The sequence below is a fragment of the Anopheles coustani genome, chromosome 3 (assembly GCF_943734705.1).
Source record: "Anopheles coustani chromosome 3, idAnoCousDA_361_x.2, whole genome shotgun sequence".
Classification (NCBI taxonomy): domain Eukaryota; kingdom Metazoa; phylum Arthropoda; class Insecta; order Diptera; family Culicidae; genus Anopheles; species Anopheles coustani.
In genome coordinates, this window is record NC_071288.1 from 14676906 (window position 1) to 14693634 (window position 16729).

Here is a 16729-nt window from a genome sequence, read left to right on the forward strand (position 1 = left end):
GCTTCTGTGCTCCAAAGGTACATCGAATCGTGGGGTACAATGTATGAAGAGAACCAATACCACTTTACAATCATTTAACATTTTCCCTTCCACTTTTTTCTTTTCTTTCACAATTCTTCTCCGCTTCCGTATCATCCCGTAAGTCACTTTCGATTACTGCTTCCATGTTTGGTTGCCCTCTTTCATTGTACCGTGGATTGGAAAAAGCTAGAACCAAAAGCCCTTTCCCCGCGATGGAGGTCATTTTCAGACCAAATGAAATTCCCCACGGGAATACTTCCCGTTCAAACATAATTTCATAGTTTTTGGATAGTTTTAAAGTGTCTGCAAATAAAAATCGGTACCGAAATAGACACCGAGGAAGGATCCTGCAATAGACACATCACCCATGGGAGAGATACTAAAGCCTTCTCATATCGGGAAAAAGTTATCTAAATGCCCGATGACGATGATCCTGGGCCGGTATTTCTGGCCCAGCTGTGCGGAAGCAGCTGCAACACCGAGGACACCGAGCAACTCGACTCGCCGCCAGACGAAAGCGCTGACCGACGTGATTCACACAATTCTGCCATTAGCTGAACGCTGCTAGCAGCTGCACGAAGGAGCAAAAAAAACCGAACAAAACACTCTCTGTAGATTGGATTTTCAGCCGCAACAACGTGCAGAGCGCAGGGGGGGTTCAGCGAACGACACCGCCACCAACACATACACACGCCCCCCGATCGCTGGACACAATGCCGCCCAACCCCAACACGTCGTCCTCGTCCAAGGGGGCTGCATATAAGAACGGAGAAGTAACGTTGGCCGAGGAGTGTGTTGCAGCAGCAAACGAAAATTGCACTCTCCCTCCCTTCAGAAGCGGAGGGGCCGAGGAAGGTAAAGGGGTGGTGAGGCACAAGGGTCTCCCTCCCCTAAACCGCCGACTCTGTTTGTTGTTCGTTCGGTCAGTGAAATTATTTGCCAGCGCACTCGGGAACTCGTGAAGGAACTGCCCGAGAAGTCCCCGTTAGAGGGTCGGTAGGGAGCCGAAAAGGGATGGAGCAGGCTGGTTTGGATGCTGCTAACGATCGATCCCCCCCACACCATCCACTCTGTTGCGAGAACGAACGCAGGGGGGAAGGGAATCAATGTGGAGGCTCTTTTATGTTTCACTATTTCCAGCATTATGCACAATATTTTTGCGTCACACAAAGCTAACTCGGACAAGGTGGGGGATGCAGGGAGGAGCGCGACCCGGGGGCGATGAGGTGCAAGAGACCGTAGCACTGAACCTTTTGCAGAACTGGTCCACCGCAAGAAAGGGCTCTCCCCCGAAGCCTTTGGACGCATTTTGTTTACAGTCGAACCTCTTTGTGGTAGTCTTCTGCTTCGAAGTTCTACAAGCGATTTTAATAAAGAATATTTGTACGTTCTTTGTAAGTAATACCTTTGGTTTATAGCTGAGGCAAAGTAAAGACTCGAATATGGTTATTTGAATCCTTTTTTCAATTAGCTAATAGTAGTTTGCAGCTTGACTTTTCACCAAAATTCATGTATGTACGACCAATTACTTAAAAGGCTTTTGTAATTTAGCAAGCAAACCGTAAGCACACGCTTCGGCTTCGAATAAGTAAGAAAGAATCCTCGGTAATATAGAAGTTGATTCATTTCCCTTGAGGTCAACATGGTTCGGGATCGACTGTATTTAAGTCTGAGGTCCCACCATTCCATTACGACGATGATGGTGATGATGGTGGTAGATGAAGTGAACCGTGACGAATGACCCCGTCTGGACCAACCCCCCCATTCTCTTCCTTCTCGGGCACCAACACGGACACACACACACTCGCACGTTTTACAACGATTAACCGGGCTGGGTAGTATTGGTAGAGGCCAGAAGAGAACGCGCTTTTACGTCCGCGCGGCTTGCGTTTTGGTCCATGATTTTTTTCCCACCATTGCATATATTTTTTTTCACCTCCAGTTTTTCCTCCCAACGGTCACTTCTCGCTTCATTCGACGCATTCAACCTTTTTCAACGCGCTCTATTTTGCCCGGAAAAGCACAAAATCTCCATCACCACCATCGGTGAACATAGGTGCGCGTTTGGGGGGAGGCATTCTGAAAAGCATTTCGAGATAGTGGTTGAGAACCCCTTCCGTTTGGACGTTGCGGTTTATTGTCTTCTTGTGTAAGGCACTGGGCCTTCGGGCCTCCGCCCGCTCCCGCGTTCTGGCCATGAAAACCCCCCAAACCAACCCTTATATAGAAGAACGGCCACAGGTTTTCCTGCAGTTTCCATTTGGTGTATTATTTTGTTTCATTCCGTAACCAACCATTTCTCCATTGCCATCTGAAACGCCATTGTTGCGCCGGGGTTTTCCCCAGACTTTGCCTTTCCTCCCCTTGCTGCTGCTGCGGGAGGAATTCATTAGTTTGTTCGGTCAGTCGAATGTGTCTCGACCGGATGGCTTGGTGGCTTTTACGTCGTCTGCTCTGTCTGTTCTGTCTCCACGCTCCAAACACCCGCCAGGAAGGATACGAGCCAGAGCTTATGATGACAAAACAGTATGCCCAACGTACGTGGGCCGAACACTGGTTCTTGCGGCCAGGAGATGATGGGACTCTGGGAGCTCTGGGATGTTTGCGTTTTCATTTCAGCCTTTCTTCCGCTTAAACGGAATTTAAATAAATGCACACAGAACAGGACCGCAAACACAACCATCGTCATTACTTCTGCAACGGACAACAGGGCGCAGGGAAGTAAATGGTCAGAAACTCTCGTCTCGACCATCTGCTTCCTGGTCCTGTCAACAAATTCATCAGCCAAGTGGGAGTGCAAGGACTGAAAAGCCGGCGGAATGATGAAAATGTTCATTTTAACCGCTGATGAGTTTGTTTGATGTTTTAGATGTTTCACGTGGATGAGAAGTTCGTTCACGATCGAAACACCAACTCGGTTGGTGGAACAAGAAACATTTCGACGGAAAGCGAACGAGAAAGTTCGCTTCAAAACAAAAAACCACTAACCATTATTTTCTTTTGGAGCGCATCTAAAGAAACTGTCAGAAGTTTTTCCTTGCCGGAGTGGAAAAAACACAACCAAACCGGTAGAGATTGCGGAGTCAAAAATGGACGCGGCCAGCAATCGCGTTAGCTTTCCATCACCTCTTAATCGGCGTTAAAGTGTGGCACATCGAGAAACGGAGAGGTCCCTTCGGCAAAACATAATAATAATAGTGCCACAGTGTTTTGCAATTTCACCGCAACAAAAACAAAGCCCAACGTCTGGCGAAGCCTAAGCCGTTGAAATACGCTTCTCCCTTCCTCACGCCTGGTAGTGTGATGCAATCCGTGTGGCCAGCTCCAGAGTAACACTCCAAGACGGCTGCCCGCCCGCCGAGAGATCCATGGAAAAGAAAAGTGCGCTGGGCGTTTTGAAATATAGGTCCATCGGCGGGTAGCGGGTAAAATTCACAACATTAAACAAAGTTATGCGCCACCTCTCGTGGAGCATCATTTCTTGGACCATTCAGCATCATTCATTGAATGGGTGGGGAATGGAAAGGGGGGGGGGGGGGGGGGGATAGAGTATCAATCTTTTTATTTCTTTACTTTTCCGTGGCCTCATCTGATTTCTACGCCTTAGAGCTTAGCATCTGATGTTTTTTTTGCGTTTGCATATTCAATAACAGGGTCGGTCAGTTGAATAGTTCAAAAAGAGAAATCTGTACATTGTAATAAGATAAACTAAAAGCGGGAGTTATGCTCTACTTTTCCAATTGCTTCTAGACTCCTTACTAGATGCATTATTAATCCATTGCCAAACAAAAATTGTCTCACAAACAAAGCTCCTAAGAAATGTCACAAGACATAAACCTGAACACCCCTGAAGCCTAGTATAGATCAATAATAATAACACCGCTTTACTCCTATACCTCTACTCATTTCCTCTCTACAAGCACCGTTTTCCTGGTTTGCCCCTTGCAAAAAGCCTAGCGCAGCAATCAAATCACTACCCCGACCCCTTTCCGGGAGGGGGGTCGGCATCGCCTCAAACAAACTTCGCGAGACGAACGTCGACTTCGAGCGCACGTACACGTGACACACGGAGCAAAGGCCCAAATGGAAACAGACGGACAAGAAAAACCCCTTTCAAGGACTGCGGCCATCTTTCGCCTTCCCCCCCGCGTGGTGGAAAGAAAAGAAGGAAAAGCGTTGCTGACTGCTCGAATTAATAAGAACATGGGCAAAACTTTCGGCACAAATTTTTCCACTCCTCGGGGCGGGAATGGGGGGCAGGAGGAGGGGAGGGAGGAGAAAAAAAGCGCCCCACCAGAAGTTGTTGTAGCATTACCACACGCAATCCGTGACCGGGCGCGTCGCACACCGACCGGCGAAAATGGTATAATTACATTCGGAAAACTTTACGACCAGCGTCTCACCCCGAAGAACAGTTCGAAATCGCGGGAGAGTGTTGACAGAGTGTGTCGGGAGTGGAGGGGGATTAGAATAACAGCGGGGGCAGAGACAAGGCCAGGGTGCTAATTCAAAATTAAGAATCGTTTCAGCCGCGCCACTTGCTGCCGAGTGTCGAGTTACGGGTCGACTGAAGGAAAAGTCAGAAGCAAATAATGTAGAGCAAGGCTTGTAGTAGACTCGCCCACCAACACCACCAAACGCCGATCAATATTAAACCAACCGACCGTTCTCTGTAAGTCGAATCGATTCCAGCGACGAATCGCTAAACGAATAAATGCTACCTTGGTGACTTCTTACCAAAGCCTCGAACTACCGAAGTCCTGCGAAAGAAAAACGTGACTCGTTTGGCTCATTTGCCGTTTCCAAGTGGCGGAACCTAAAAGAAATCCAACCCATTTTTTGTTGGGGGGGAAGCCAACGCCTAACGACGCAAGCTGCAAACTTTGTTAGTTCAATAGTCATCAGACCGGCCAGCCAGAAGAAGGAGATTACAGTGGAAACTTGTTTCCCCCTTTTCCTTCATTTGGAAATACGATTTCCGAAGTCGATTCAGGAAGTCGGCAGTAGCTAGGATCTTCCGGGATTGCCTTATCGTGAAAGGAAAAAGGGGGAGCCAATCGTACGCAAAACATATCACATTTCGTAAAACAGAGCTACAAATAGAGTCATGATCCCAAACCAAACGCCAACCAGGGATCAAATGTGGTGGAGAAAACAAAAACTAAGAATACCGATTCCCGAGGACGCCGTGACCCTTTCGAGGCGGGGATGAGGGCGGGCAAAAGTTCACCAACCCAAGGAAAGACCTTCCGGGGCGTGAGGAAAGGCTGTAACATTCAAGCAACAAATGGACAGCGATGGTGTTCGTAAGTACAATCGTAGTAAAAGTATCGATCGTAAGAGTAGTAGTATTAGCATACGAACGACCTTATGTTACTCCTGAGACGCCCCCTGAGGGGGCTTTCAACTTCCCTTGGCCTCTCCTTCACCCCCACCAACCCCGTAATGGATGCGAGTTGTGGGAGAGACTTTGCGAAACTGCTGCCTTTGGAGGATTTTGCAGGGATTTCGTTCAGAAAAAAAACAAACACACACAGACACTGTACTGGTTTGTGGTGGAAGAAATTAGCATAAGCCCGGGACCTCCCAAAGGTGACTGGTGCAATTGCAGACACCCCCCCTTCGCCTCCCGCCACATGCGGTTGCTAGTAAACAAAACTCCCAACCCACGTGGTGTTCGTGAGACGGGGTTATAAAGTTGAGCCAGTGCCTTGGAACCCTTTCCTTTGCTCGGACCAACATCAACGCACGCCGGTATCATTCGTTCGGTGGGTTCCTGCTGTCAGACGGCGCTTTTCCGTTCCGATGGAGCAACCATATCCCCTCCCCCCGTAACTCCCACAGCTGCAGCGAGAACCTAACTAACGACGCGTGTTTTATTAACAAGCGTTGTCGGTTTGGTTTGCGGCAATAGTATCTCGGTGCATGTCGTACATTTTGGTTACCCTTCGTAATGGTTATCATCTACGTTTACTAAATTACTCGTTCCTTTTCCCAAACCAATGGTGAATTCCTTTCGATTGTAATTGGTATACTGTAACACAAGTATTTTTAAACGATGTCAAAAATACTGTTTAAAATCCTTTTGTGGAACAATGAAATTGGATTTGAATTTAAGCTCGAGTAGCAAAGAACTTTCAATCGCTTTTACTCTTGATGAAATTTCCAAATTTACCCAACGTCGCAATGAATTCATATCTTCAAGTTCCTCGAGGCTTTCGCTAACGAAATTATTATACTTCATGCAGTCACAAGAATTGAACAAACACACTACTACAACGCCGCCGCTCATATTCCGTCGCGCGACGCAGCTAGAAAACGTGATTTTCCACCCCGCCGTCTGCTTCATCTCCCTCTCGCGGGGGAGGGGAGCTTTTTCGAAGCCCAACCGACAACACACTCGCCCTCTCTCCCTCCCTCCCGTCTACCATTGAGAAGGCTTTTTGGAGGGGGCGACAAGAGACCGGAGAGGAGGGTGATCGTGTTACCGACACAGCATTCACCTTCCACAACATCGGGGCGGCGTATAGCCCGTGCTATAATATACATCCCCTCCTCTACTCCCCCACTTGCCCCCCTACAACAACTCCCCCCCCCCCACCCCTATCCCATCGCTTAATAGCGGCAACTTCGTTGACTTCGCGCGTGAACGGAGCGCGATTCCGTTGATTATCTCCTCGCTCCACGCGGACCAACCCCACCAGCCTCTCGCCTCCCCCCGCGCGGAAAGTTGGAGCAGCAAACGGTCGGCTCTTAATCTGAATCTGTATGCAAAAAAACAAAAAAAGCTGGGAGGGGTACGCCCGCCAGTTGTTGGAACCGTTGCCGGTGGTGGTTGCGCACAGGAAATACTTGAGGGTTTGCATTACACGGCAGGGCGAAACAGGATACCTCGGTCCAGAGCCGGGCGACCTCAACCGTGGCAGAAGAACCGCACGGCCACAAACACGGTCGAACACGAGAGGCCCGAGCGTTGTGTTACTGTGGCACGAGAAGCGCTCTTCGGTCGCAGGCCAACGCTATCCGATGGATATTTATAGGTTCATGGCCTTTCGAGCCCTCTGCGGGCTTGCCTATTCTTTACACCTTTTAACCTCCGTTCACACACACACACGCGCGTACGCTGAGGGGTCTGCAGTGAGTTGTCTCCCGTGGACCTTCGAGACTTGATTGAAATTCTTTCGGACATTCTTCCTACCCTGCCGCTTGCGTTCGGGGTGATTGAGAAATCTTGCTTCGAGGTCCAATTATCGTAGGTTTCCTGAAGCCTGCCTCGAAGGTGGTCCCACGGATGGACCCAAGGTTCGGCACCCGTATCCACAGGTAGTGCACCCAACAGGTAGTACACCGGAGGGGTACAGAAAGACACAAGCGGACGCAGGTAGGGAAGGTACGTTCTCTTATGCACCTCGACCGAAATCACGGATGTTGTCCTTGACCGAAAACGGTTCCAAAGGTGCCACTACGTTCACTGGGAGTCCACGACGACATGGTCACGGACGTGGACAGGGTTCCTTTCAAGGTAGTCGGCAAAGTCTCTCTCTCACACACTCTCTGTTATCCTATGCTATTAAATCGAAAAGGAACGCGTACAATAACCTACCAGCGTTCGATATCTTCCCTTCAAGTTGAGTCTCTAGAAAAGGTTCAACTTCCTTGAGCGTGGCCAATGTTCTGGAAGAGATAACACTCCTGGTGACTCTGGACGTTTTCAAAGTTGATTACACTTCTCCTGCTATTCCGTCTAATTATGGGGCTTAAAGGAACAAGGCGTTTACCCTAGGTAGACGACACTCTATTTTTAATACACAAACTTCGAAAGACGGCCCGTTGTATCGTCACTTCATCAACTTAGTTGGTTTCATCTAAATAAATCATTACGACGACGACGAGAAGGCGCCATCTCCCCTTTCAAAAGGAGTTGATGATAACTCGATTGCTGGCTGATATAATTATCGAAAAATGAGCGACACAACTGTCGGGGACGGCAAGGAGAGGCCCGTTTGTTGAATTTTACTTTCGGCAGGATCATCAGAAGGGATTTAAAGGGGTTTAACCATGAAGTATGAAGCTCTAAGGAAAGTGTACACCGCTTTTAAAGGGTACAAGAAATCGATTCGGTTGTGTTCCTAAAGGGAGTTTTACGAACTCGAATCCATGGTGAGGGGGGGGAAGTAAAGTTCCCCGAGAGTGTAGCCAAATTGAATCAGCCTACATTTTGCTGCCAAATTCGTTCAAACAATCGCTCCCAATTGCCCGTCGACGTCGCTGACAAATCAACGAACTTTTCAGCAAGCAATCGAATAAGTACCAAGGACCGAGGAGATATCCTCGATGGTGAATGGTTTTTCGCTTCCCATGGACACACATACAATCAACATCAGTTGTGAGCCTACCCTAATCCGGCCCGCTCTATCTCTAGGCAGGCTGCTAGCCGAAAGCCCAGAAGAGTCTTTCCAGAATCAACGAATCAGCACCGAAAGATCACGACGGTGTTACAGCGAAGAGGGATCAAATCGTGGTGGAAAAATATGGCATCTCTAAACGAGAAAAAAAAACAAAAAAGAAACAGTTGAACAACATCACCATGTTTCAAGGGCGGTGAAGAAGAATAGGGCCATAGCAATAGTAATAAAAAGATGAGCCCAAGCTAAGCGGATTTATACTTTTATACTGCAGGGAAGACACGGAAAAACGGAGGCCTGCATGGAGGGCCTCAGAAACTCTGGCGTCGGGCGGTGGACCACCATCTTTCCCAGGTATACCACACAACCTTCACGACGACCCATGGGCCAGCGAACGAGCTAAATCTCTTCAGGTGTTCAGAGCCAACAGTCTCGCCCGTAATCTGTATGAGAGTTTTCGGGTGAGAGTTTTGCGGTCGAGTAAGTACAGTAACTTTAAACTTCCTCTTCTCTTCTAGAATAGCACGGGATGGAATGGAGAGTGGTGGTGGGGGGAGGGAGTTTGTTCATCCGACAATCTTCAGGTGTCTTCTTCGTGTAGCAACAGCGAACCATCAACACATAAGTGTGTCTAAAGTTTCCTCTCATAGGTTTACAGGGTTTATGTTGTTGCCGCTCGCATCGATCGTGATGTTCATCCTTCCGATTACAAATCCTCCCCCTAGTTCTCAAACATTTCTCCTCCCCTTTGGGTAGTTTTTTCGTTGCTCTTCTCCCCAACACACACACAAGTAAGTTTTACGATGGCAAGCTTTTGTGATGCCCGGTTCGGTCCATCGTTAGCGACGACATTGAACGAGAACACGAGACTTCCCTTCGATAGAGCAGAGCGCTCCGCTAGCCTCGGCCAGTTGAAGGCCAGAACACGGCCGGCCAAAGTAAGGTGATGACAGGAAGCAGCGGATCCGGTGGTATGGAAATCAAGAAATTTAATCAACAACCTCGTGCGCTCGTAGACAAGACCCGAGGTAGAAGCGAGCAGCAAAAGCAGCTCTATTTCAATCGAAACGGACGAATTGGCCAAGGGTGGTCGGCCTGCAGCCCGGGTGCCATCGAACTCCGTATCTTCCGGGCCGGTTTCTGCTTCGCTCGACAAAAACGAACCCCTGCCGAACGAAAATGGAAAATAAAATCCCATCTAGAGAACGAAAAAAAAAAAAATAATAAAGCCGAACTTCAAAAATATCCCCCACCGTCATTCCGGTCCGGACGAGACCTCGGAAACCTCCATGATGACGGGTCCAGGCTGGGCTTTGCGACTGCTGACCGAACGAAACTTCTAACTATGAGTCTTTTATTTTTTTTTGCTCGGCCGTGGGTTTTTGGGTGGTGGGAGAAAAAAGCCTCCCCTTGGCGATTTGCACGCCGTGCAAATAATCTAAGCCGTTTAGAGGCTTTGACCCAGCATCAGAGCGAGGTTCGTTGGGTGGGGGCAAAACAGCGCTACGCAACATTAACCATACACGACCGAGAGCGGCACAGCTCCATCGCAGCAAGCGTTGGTAAGAAATGCCAGCAGAAGAACGAAAAACCCGGACGCCCTAATAGTACTTCACTTCCACGTACCGTTCGCGTTTCGTCCTGCCCGCTACTTGCGAGGACTGTTTAATGAGAGAATATTTCAAGATTCGATCTGCCTGATGAGGCCGTCCGTTCCTGTGCCACCGACAGTCCGTGCCAAGAATGACGCAGAAGGAAATAATTCTTCTGGCTCGTCGTTTCGACAAACGCCAACTCATGCTACCCGGGTCCGAAGTAGTTACGACGCGCGCGCGGTCCGAAAATGACTTTGATGAGTGAAAAAGCGTGGTAATGTACAATTTGCAGCCCCCGTTGCGGTTCTGGGAAACCGGGAAGGACATTGAATGGATGGTCACACGAGAAATGGCGGAGGTTTAAATGGGACTTGAAGGATGGAATGGAGAAAAAAAAACATTCAAACACATCAACGAAGTGATGATTTGACAAGAAAATATAATAAAAGGATGATCTTTGTCATTTGGAGAGGCATATCTGCCGGTAAGTTGCACAAGGAAATAAGTTGATGAACTGTAAAGTTTCTTTTTGTGCTACAGGCCTGAAAACGTTGCAAGTGGGAAAGAACAAAACCATCTGGAGCAAGAAACATTAAAATTAGCCACCAACGAGGCAGTTGGTAACAAATGGGAACCCGTTTTTGCTGATGCCCCGAGACGGTTCCGATGGGCAGCTGTTACGTTTCGAGCTCCGAAGAGTTGGTAAAAAGCATTTTCTTTTCGGTTTTCTTCCGACTTTGCCCCATCACGCAGATGGTTCAGCTCCCTTCCCCAAAAACAAGGATATACCGAACAAGAAAAACACACGAACCAGAAAATAACGTTCAAATTTGCTGTAGCCCGCGTATGTGACTAAATTTAGTCAGAAGGAAGTGATGGTAACGAGTGTGGAGAGGAAAAACGAGTCCAGCTTTGAACCCGACCGAAAACACCGTCATCTGTTCAATTTTCTGAACTCCCTTCGAGTTTGGGGAGGGGACCGTGTTGTGTAGGGGAAAAAGGAGGAAACCCGAAGGTGGACTGAACTTCTAAAGAAAACGACCAAACCAATGGAAAGGTACAGGGAAAAACTTTCCATCGACGTTTGGGCATAACCTCGCGTTCGCGTTCGCACAGAACCGATCTGTGGAAGTTCTCTTGTATGCATGTCCTTCCCTCGGGTAAAGGATATTCCGAAACCACCGGGGGTTTGTGTGTCTGTACCACACCTTTCGGACCATTCTGCGACAGAAAAACCATTCGAGCAGCTGCAGCAGAAAATTCGCCCTTCCGTTGAGTTTACCTGAACAGAGGGAACCGTTTTTTCCCTTCTCGAACGACCCTCCATCCTGTCTACTGTCATCAACAACATAGCGGCAGATCATGGACGATATTTGAAACGTGTGTTCGCCACGTGAGTGTGACACACTAATGCGGTACGGGAAAGCGAACCGCGAAGTGTAAACTGCAACGAAGCGGCGTAAAATCGCAAACAAGGCCATTTACGCGCGAGAAATCATCCCGCAAAGGGGCACGATGCTGATGGCGACTCAACCAGGGGTATGCAACGTCTGCCAGCTCCAACGGTTTCGGTTGCATTTCGTACCGGATGCCCTCCTCGCGGTGGTAAAATCTGCAAACGCAACCAACACAGAACCACCACCCCATTACAAATGACATTGCAGCGTGAAAAAGAAAGTGGCGTAATGCGCCTAATCGATGCGACGGCGAGGACACAGAACGGGTGGAAAATGCATCCCCACGTGAGTGTGAGGTAAATTGTGTTTTGTTTTCCCTCTCTCTCTCCCAGCTGCTTGCCTGATCTGCGATGGAAGCGTGATGAGATGAACGGTGGTGTTCTACAAAGCACATGCATATGGACTGGTGATTTTTGTTTACTTTTCAAATTTCTAACCGGTCCAAGGTTAGACAAATAAATGCTTCCATTCTCTTCCATTTCTGGCGTTTTTATTTTTCCTTCCTTCACCGTCAAACAATTATCGTCTGAGATTGAGCAAAGTGTTTCGTTCAAGGACACGAACATCTTGCAGCAACTCAACAATTCCACTTCGAAAGCCAAAAGCTCTTGTAATCATCGCACAATTAAAGTGTATTTATAGCAAACATTAAAATTGGTTGTTAAAGAGCAAACAAGAACAAAGAAAAATCGTTCATAAATAAAACTAAAATGAAGTGCTTTGAAATTGCTGCACCCACTGCAATAACAATCATCGTTGCCGGGATCACCGCTTCAAACAGCCAACTGCTCGCGTTGCCTTTAGCAACGGACCATCATCATCGGTGTTGCACCGCAACGCAACGCGGGCGGGATCCGCTTTCAAACAAATCCAATTAGCAGCATGCAGAATGACAGTAATATTCATTTCGCAGATCTGCTTATTAACATGCACCGAACAACAAACGGCTCCGGAGTTCCTTTCCGGTTTCTCGTCGCCCATCCGGTGCAGGCGCTCTGTTTGCCGCGTTTTTCGCCGTCCGTCACTTTTCCAAACGGAGCCCAAGATGACAACGTCAAGGCTTGCTCTTGTTATATTCGCCAACAGCTTTCGGGGGAGGACCAACGATATCCCGGGCTCGCGTGCAATCGCCCGGAGCACGTGCTCGTACTAGACCGACATTTTTCGAGGGGACCGTGGCGTCCCGCTGTTAAGATAGATCCTTCGAAGCTAATTGGAAATGGTGGCGAAACAAGTAGTCAAGTTAATTTGTATAACCGAGAATGCTGCGCTTCACAGGATTTCCTCGAGCTGAACGCATTTGCATACCGGGGGTGGTGGTAGGAAGACTTGAATGGAAACAAACAGCCTTCCGGGAATGCATAGAACGCCCACGGTGGATGGATCGCAAAGAGAAAAGATAACTTCCAAGATGAAAATAACACGATTGATATTGATAACATAAAAAGATTCGTTGAATCTGCTCGCAAAAGGACACTAATTTTAAGCGAAAATACCTTCCAGAAACGGAAAAAAATTGGCGAACGAAATCAGTCTAACGCTGCTACAACGTAATTAGGGTTTAATATTACAAACTTGTACTCATCAGAAATTATAACCACAGCGGGGTGGAAAACTCGGTAGCATCTCGCGATTTATTATTTATGGGCAAACGCACGTGTAATATAAGGGTAGCGCTTCTAGAATAGCTCAGCAAACCGCAACCAAATCCCTACAGCATCGCCACAATACGCAACAATGCAAAGTTGCTTCGTGCTCGATCAGCAGTGCACAGGGGAGAAGGGGGAAGGAGGAAGTCGAGGTGGGGGAAGGGTGGTCTCCTCTTTTGCTCGCATCATCACTTATGCTCATGCTAAGATAAATAGGGTACAAACGCTAATAGCACGCACAAGCCTCGGATCCTTCTCCCCTCCCAGCAAGCATTAGTTACATTGGGGACGGCCTTTCATACATTCATACATGCGCGATGAGGGCGGTGGTGTGTGGTGGAAAGCAACTGGTTCTGGTACAAACAAATAACCTTCTACCAGAACGTAAAGTAACGATACTGTACAGTGAGGAACCCGCAGGGCAATATTATTTCATTTACAAGTGAATAAAAAATCGTGATGAAAAAAGTATACACAACCCTAAACAGACAAAAGACATTTGTTTTAGATAATGTATGTAAGATGATAAATGAGCAATACAACTTAATGAGAAAGCATTCAAAACAGGCCACCATAATGTTTAACAAAGAGGAAATTGCATATCCGCGGTCAACAGTTGAACCAACTGAGATAGAAAGTAGGAAACACAAGTGTGTAATTAGTTACAACAAATCCATACGAGCGAACGGTATTAGTTGAGTATGAGAAAATAAATTTAAAAAAAAAAATAGGTTAGAAGTGAATCTAACGCAAGTCCAGTCAAACACAAAGAATCATGTGATGCAACAAAATGCCTTACGAACATGTTATTTAGTGGAAGAGAAAACGCAGCGGACGAAAAATAAGGTCGGGATGAGCATATTCGGTACGTTTAAATATCGAGGTAACGCTTGTAGTAGGTAAAAGGATATACAACAACGGAGAAAACAAAATTAGCACAAACCTTATGTTCGGTACGGGAACCGCCGTTGCGCCCTGTATCGGTGGAGGCACATTGTAGGGATACATTTTGGCGGCCATAGTGTGACTTTCAAACAGCATCTTTTGCTATCCTCCTCTCCTTGGGGTCCTCACGCAGATATCCGCTCGCACTACTACTCCGCTGCCTCCACGGGTTCGGCTTCTCCACGGCGGGCTCGTGTTCCCTTTCACAACGCACTACTGGTATGTAAGCGGAACTGGGTTTTAGTACTCTACGGTCGTACTCCGGTGGATTGATGGTTTGGCGTTTGCTTTCGCTTCAATTGCCGCCGCGTAGATACTCTACGTAAGGATACTTCTACGTTGATGAGATGGATTTCTTTTGCTTTTGTTTTTGTATATTGTTTAGTTTTTCGCTAATGATAGCACACACTACTTGTTTTATTATTGTTATAGGATACTTTCTGTTTTTTTTTTTCGTTTGCTTACTTGCTTCCAAAATGCACACTACAGAGTTTTGTTTTTTCAACTAACTTTTCTCTTGCGAGAGCACACAACCAAAAACGTATGTTTAGATTTCGGGTAATATACAATAGAGAGTAAGATATATGTATGCAGAGCTATTTCAAGAACGCAGTTCTCAACTACACACTAAATCATATATGCATATTACATGTACACATGTAAACGACTCGCGTTACGTTGAAAGTTTGATGCATTTATTATTGCGGGTACGGTTCTCTCTTCGCTAGTGCGGTGGTCTTTCCACTATTGGAATATACGCTTTTTTGTCACTAAAGGATACAGAAAGAATCAAAAACCATTAGGTGAAAGTGGTAGTAGCTAAAAAGAAAACACAAACAGGTAAATAGTAACAACAGTAGTAGAAACGAGTGATCGTACATAGGTGTAAAGGGGAGGTTTAATTTTGTTTTTAATAGAAATTGATGGTAGTGACAACATGGTGTGGCAGTACGAAACTCGGCCTATCTACGATGTAAATAACATTTTAATTTTCATATCACTGCACTGTTCCCGGGGAAGTGTTCCCCACCGCTCGCCAACTTGGGGGGGTGTGAAGTGGCCACATCAAGCAAGCCCGGTTTTTTCGGTCGATGTGGCACAATCCACACCCACAGGACTGCACAGCCCTTATACACACACACACACACATACACCGGAAACGCACACACTTACAGACACAACAGCAAACAATAGCAGACAGGACATACGGTCAGCGATACCACCAGAGGTGGTGGTGGTAGGAGGGGGGGGGGGGGGGGGGGGAGCGGGAGTGTGAAGAAAAAATGAGAAGAAGATAAAGAGAGTAGAGAAATAGGATTTTGTGTGCATTTAACTATTTTATTTTAGACGACCTATCCCTAAGAAACCTTCGCTAACGCGTTTACTAATGCAGCTAAGTTTGTATAATGTACAGGATGAAGTAAAACATGAAAACATTCGTGTAAATTTTTTTTTTTTTCAAATTAGGAAAGCATCGAAAGACATGAAAAAAAAAACAATAAAATTATGTTGTATAACGTAAAACGATTAAACTAAGGTTATTTCTTACATGAAACCTATAGAAAAAATATGTAAACGAGTGAAAAGGAAACAACAGAGGAACAACGAAATGATACCATGTAGCCGCATTCGAAACAAAAAACATAAGAAAAGAAAAGCTAACCAAATAGGCATACAAAATGAGAGAAGTTGCGATAGAAAAGGCTCATCACGGGCAAACGTTGTTGTTTACATCATTACAACCAAAACTCTATACAATGTTGCACCTATGGCCGCGTTAATACTTGGTTTGACGCGCAAACGCTCTGGATGTTATCAACTAGAGGTACGTACTAAATGAAGAGAGACCGGTGATGTGAAGTAAAGAAGGACACAGAACACAACGCAAACGCTAACGGAAACCCTACCCGCGGTACGGTAAATATATGTTCGGTCAAATGCTCTAAAACAACTAACTTTTGCATTATTCGACGGCTCTAATGAACTCGCATTTTGGTTTGTTTACGTCCAAATTAAAATCAGTTACACGATTAATTATGTCATTCCACTATTTCCCATAAAGTCAGGCATATTTATAGAGGGGGTGTAATATATCGATACATTATTTGATAGGGTTGTTTGGAACGAACAATAAAGTTAGACCTAAGATACACAGAAAACACAAGAATGCCATTATATATGCTACTACTGCTTTCTCTAGATAGTATATATGTACTAGTTTGCTAAGCATGGGACAATAGATTTAAAAAAAACAGTTGCTTTAAAATACTTGCTTCTGTCGCCTTGAATGCGCTCAATGTTTCGTTTCGGAATTGTCAAACCCCAACCTGAACTTGTGCTCGAATCCCTATTGGAAGTGTTTTTCAACTAAATAAGAACACGGATGGTTTTTTGTTTTATGTGTCGAAAGCACTACGACGCAAAACGCGACGGTGCGTTACAAAGTGGTGTGTTTTATTCTTCAATTTGTCGATGATCAACGTTACAGAGAAATTTTTTTCTAATACTTTCTTGTTGGAAAAATAAAGCACCTGCCAAAGGATGATTTTTGAAAAAATTGTGTTCTGTTTTGATTTATTTTTCCAAGTGAAAAAAGAGAGATATTTCTTTAAGTAAAAAGTATCACAGCTCAAATGATTTTGTGTATCACACTTTGC

The 16729-nt window shown here is 46.3% G+C and overlaps 1 protein-coding gene across 7 annotated transcripts in view; it reads right to left on the minus strand.

The window, feature by feature from the left end:
• Window positions 1-16729, minus strand: part of LOC131259157 (RNA-binding protein Musashi homolog 1) — an 82763-nt gene that overhangs the window by 56928 nt on the left and 9106 nt on the right. For 2 of the 7 annotated variants that reach the window (XM_058260589.1, XM_058260588.1), the window contains one exon: window positions 14071-14588. In XM_058260589.1, the coding sequence (XP_058116572.1) occupies window positions 14071-14168 (98 nt within the window). In that variant the 5' untranslated portion in view covers window positions 14169-14588. Of the gene's footprint in view, window positions 1-14070; window positions 14843-16729 lie in introns of all 7 variants that reach the window. The other 5 variants (XM_058260591.1, XM_058260585.1, XM_058260587.1 and 2 more) reach the window with 4 other exon arrangements.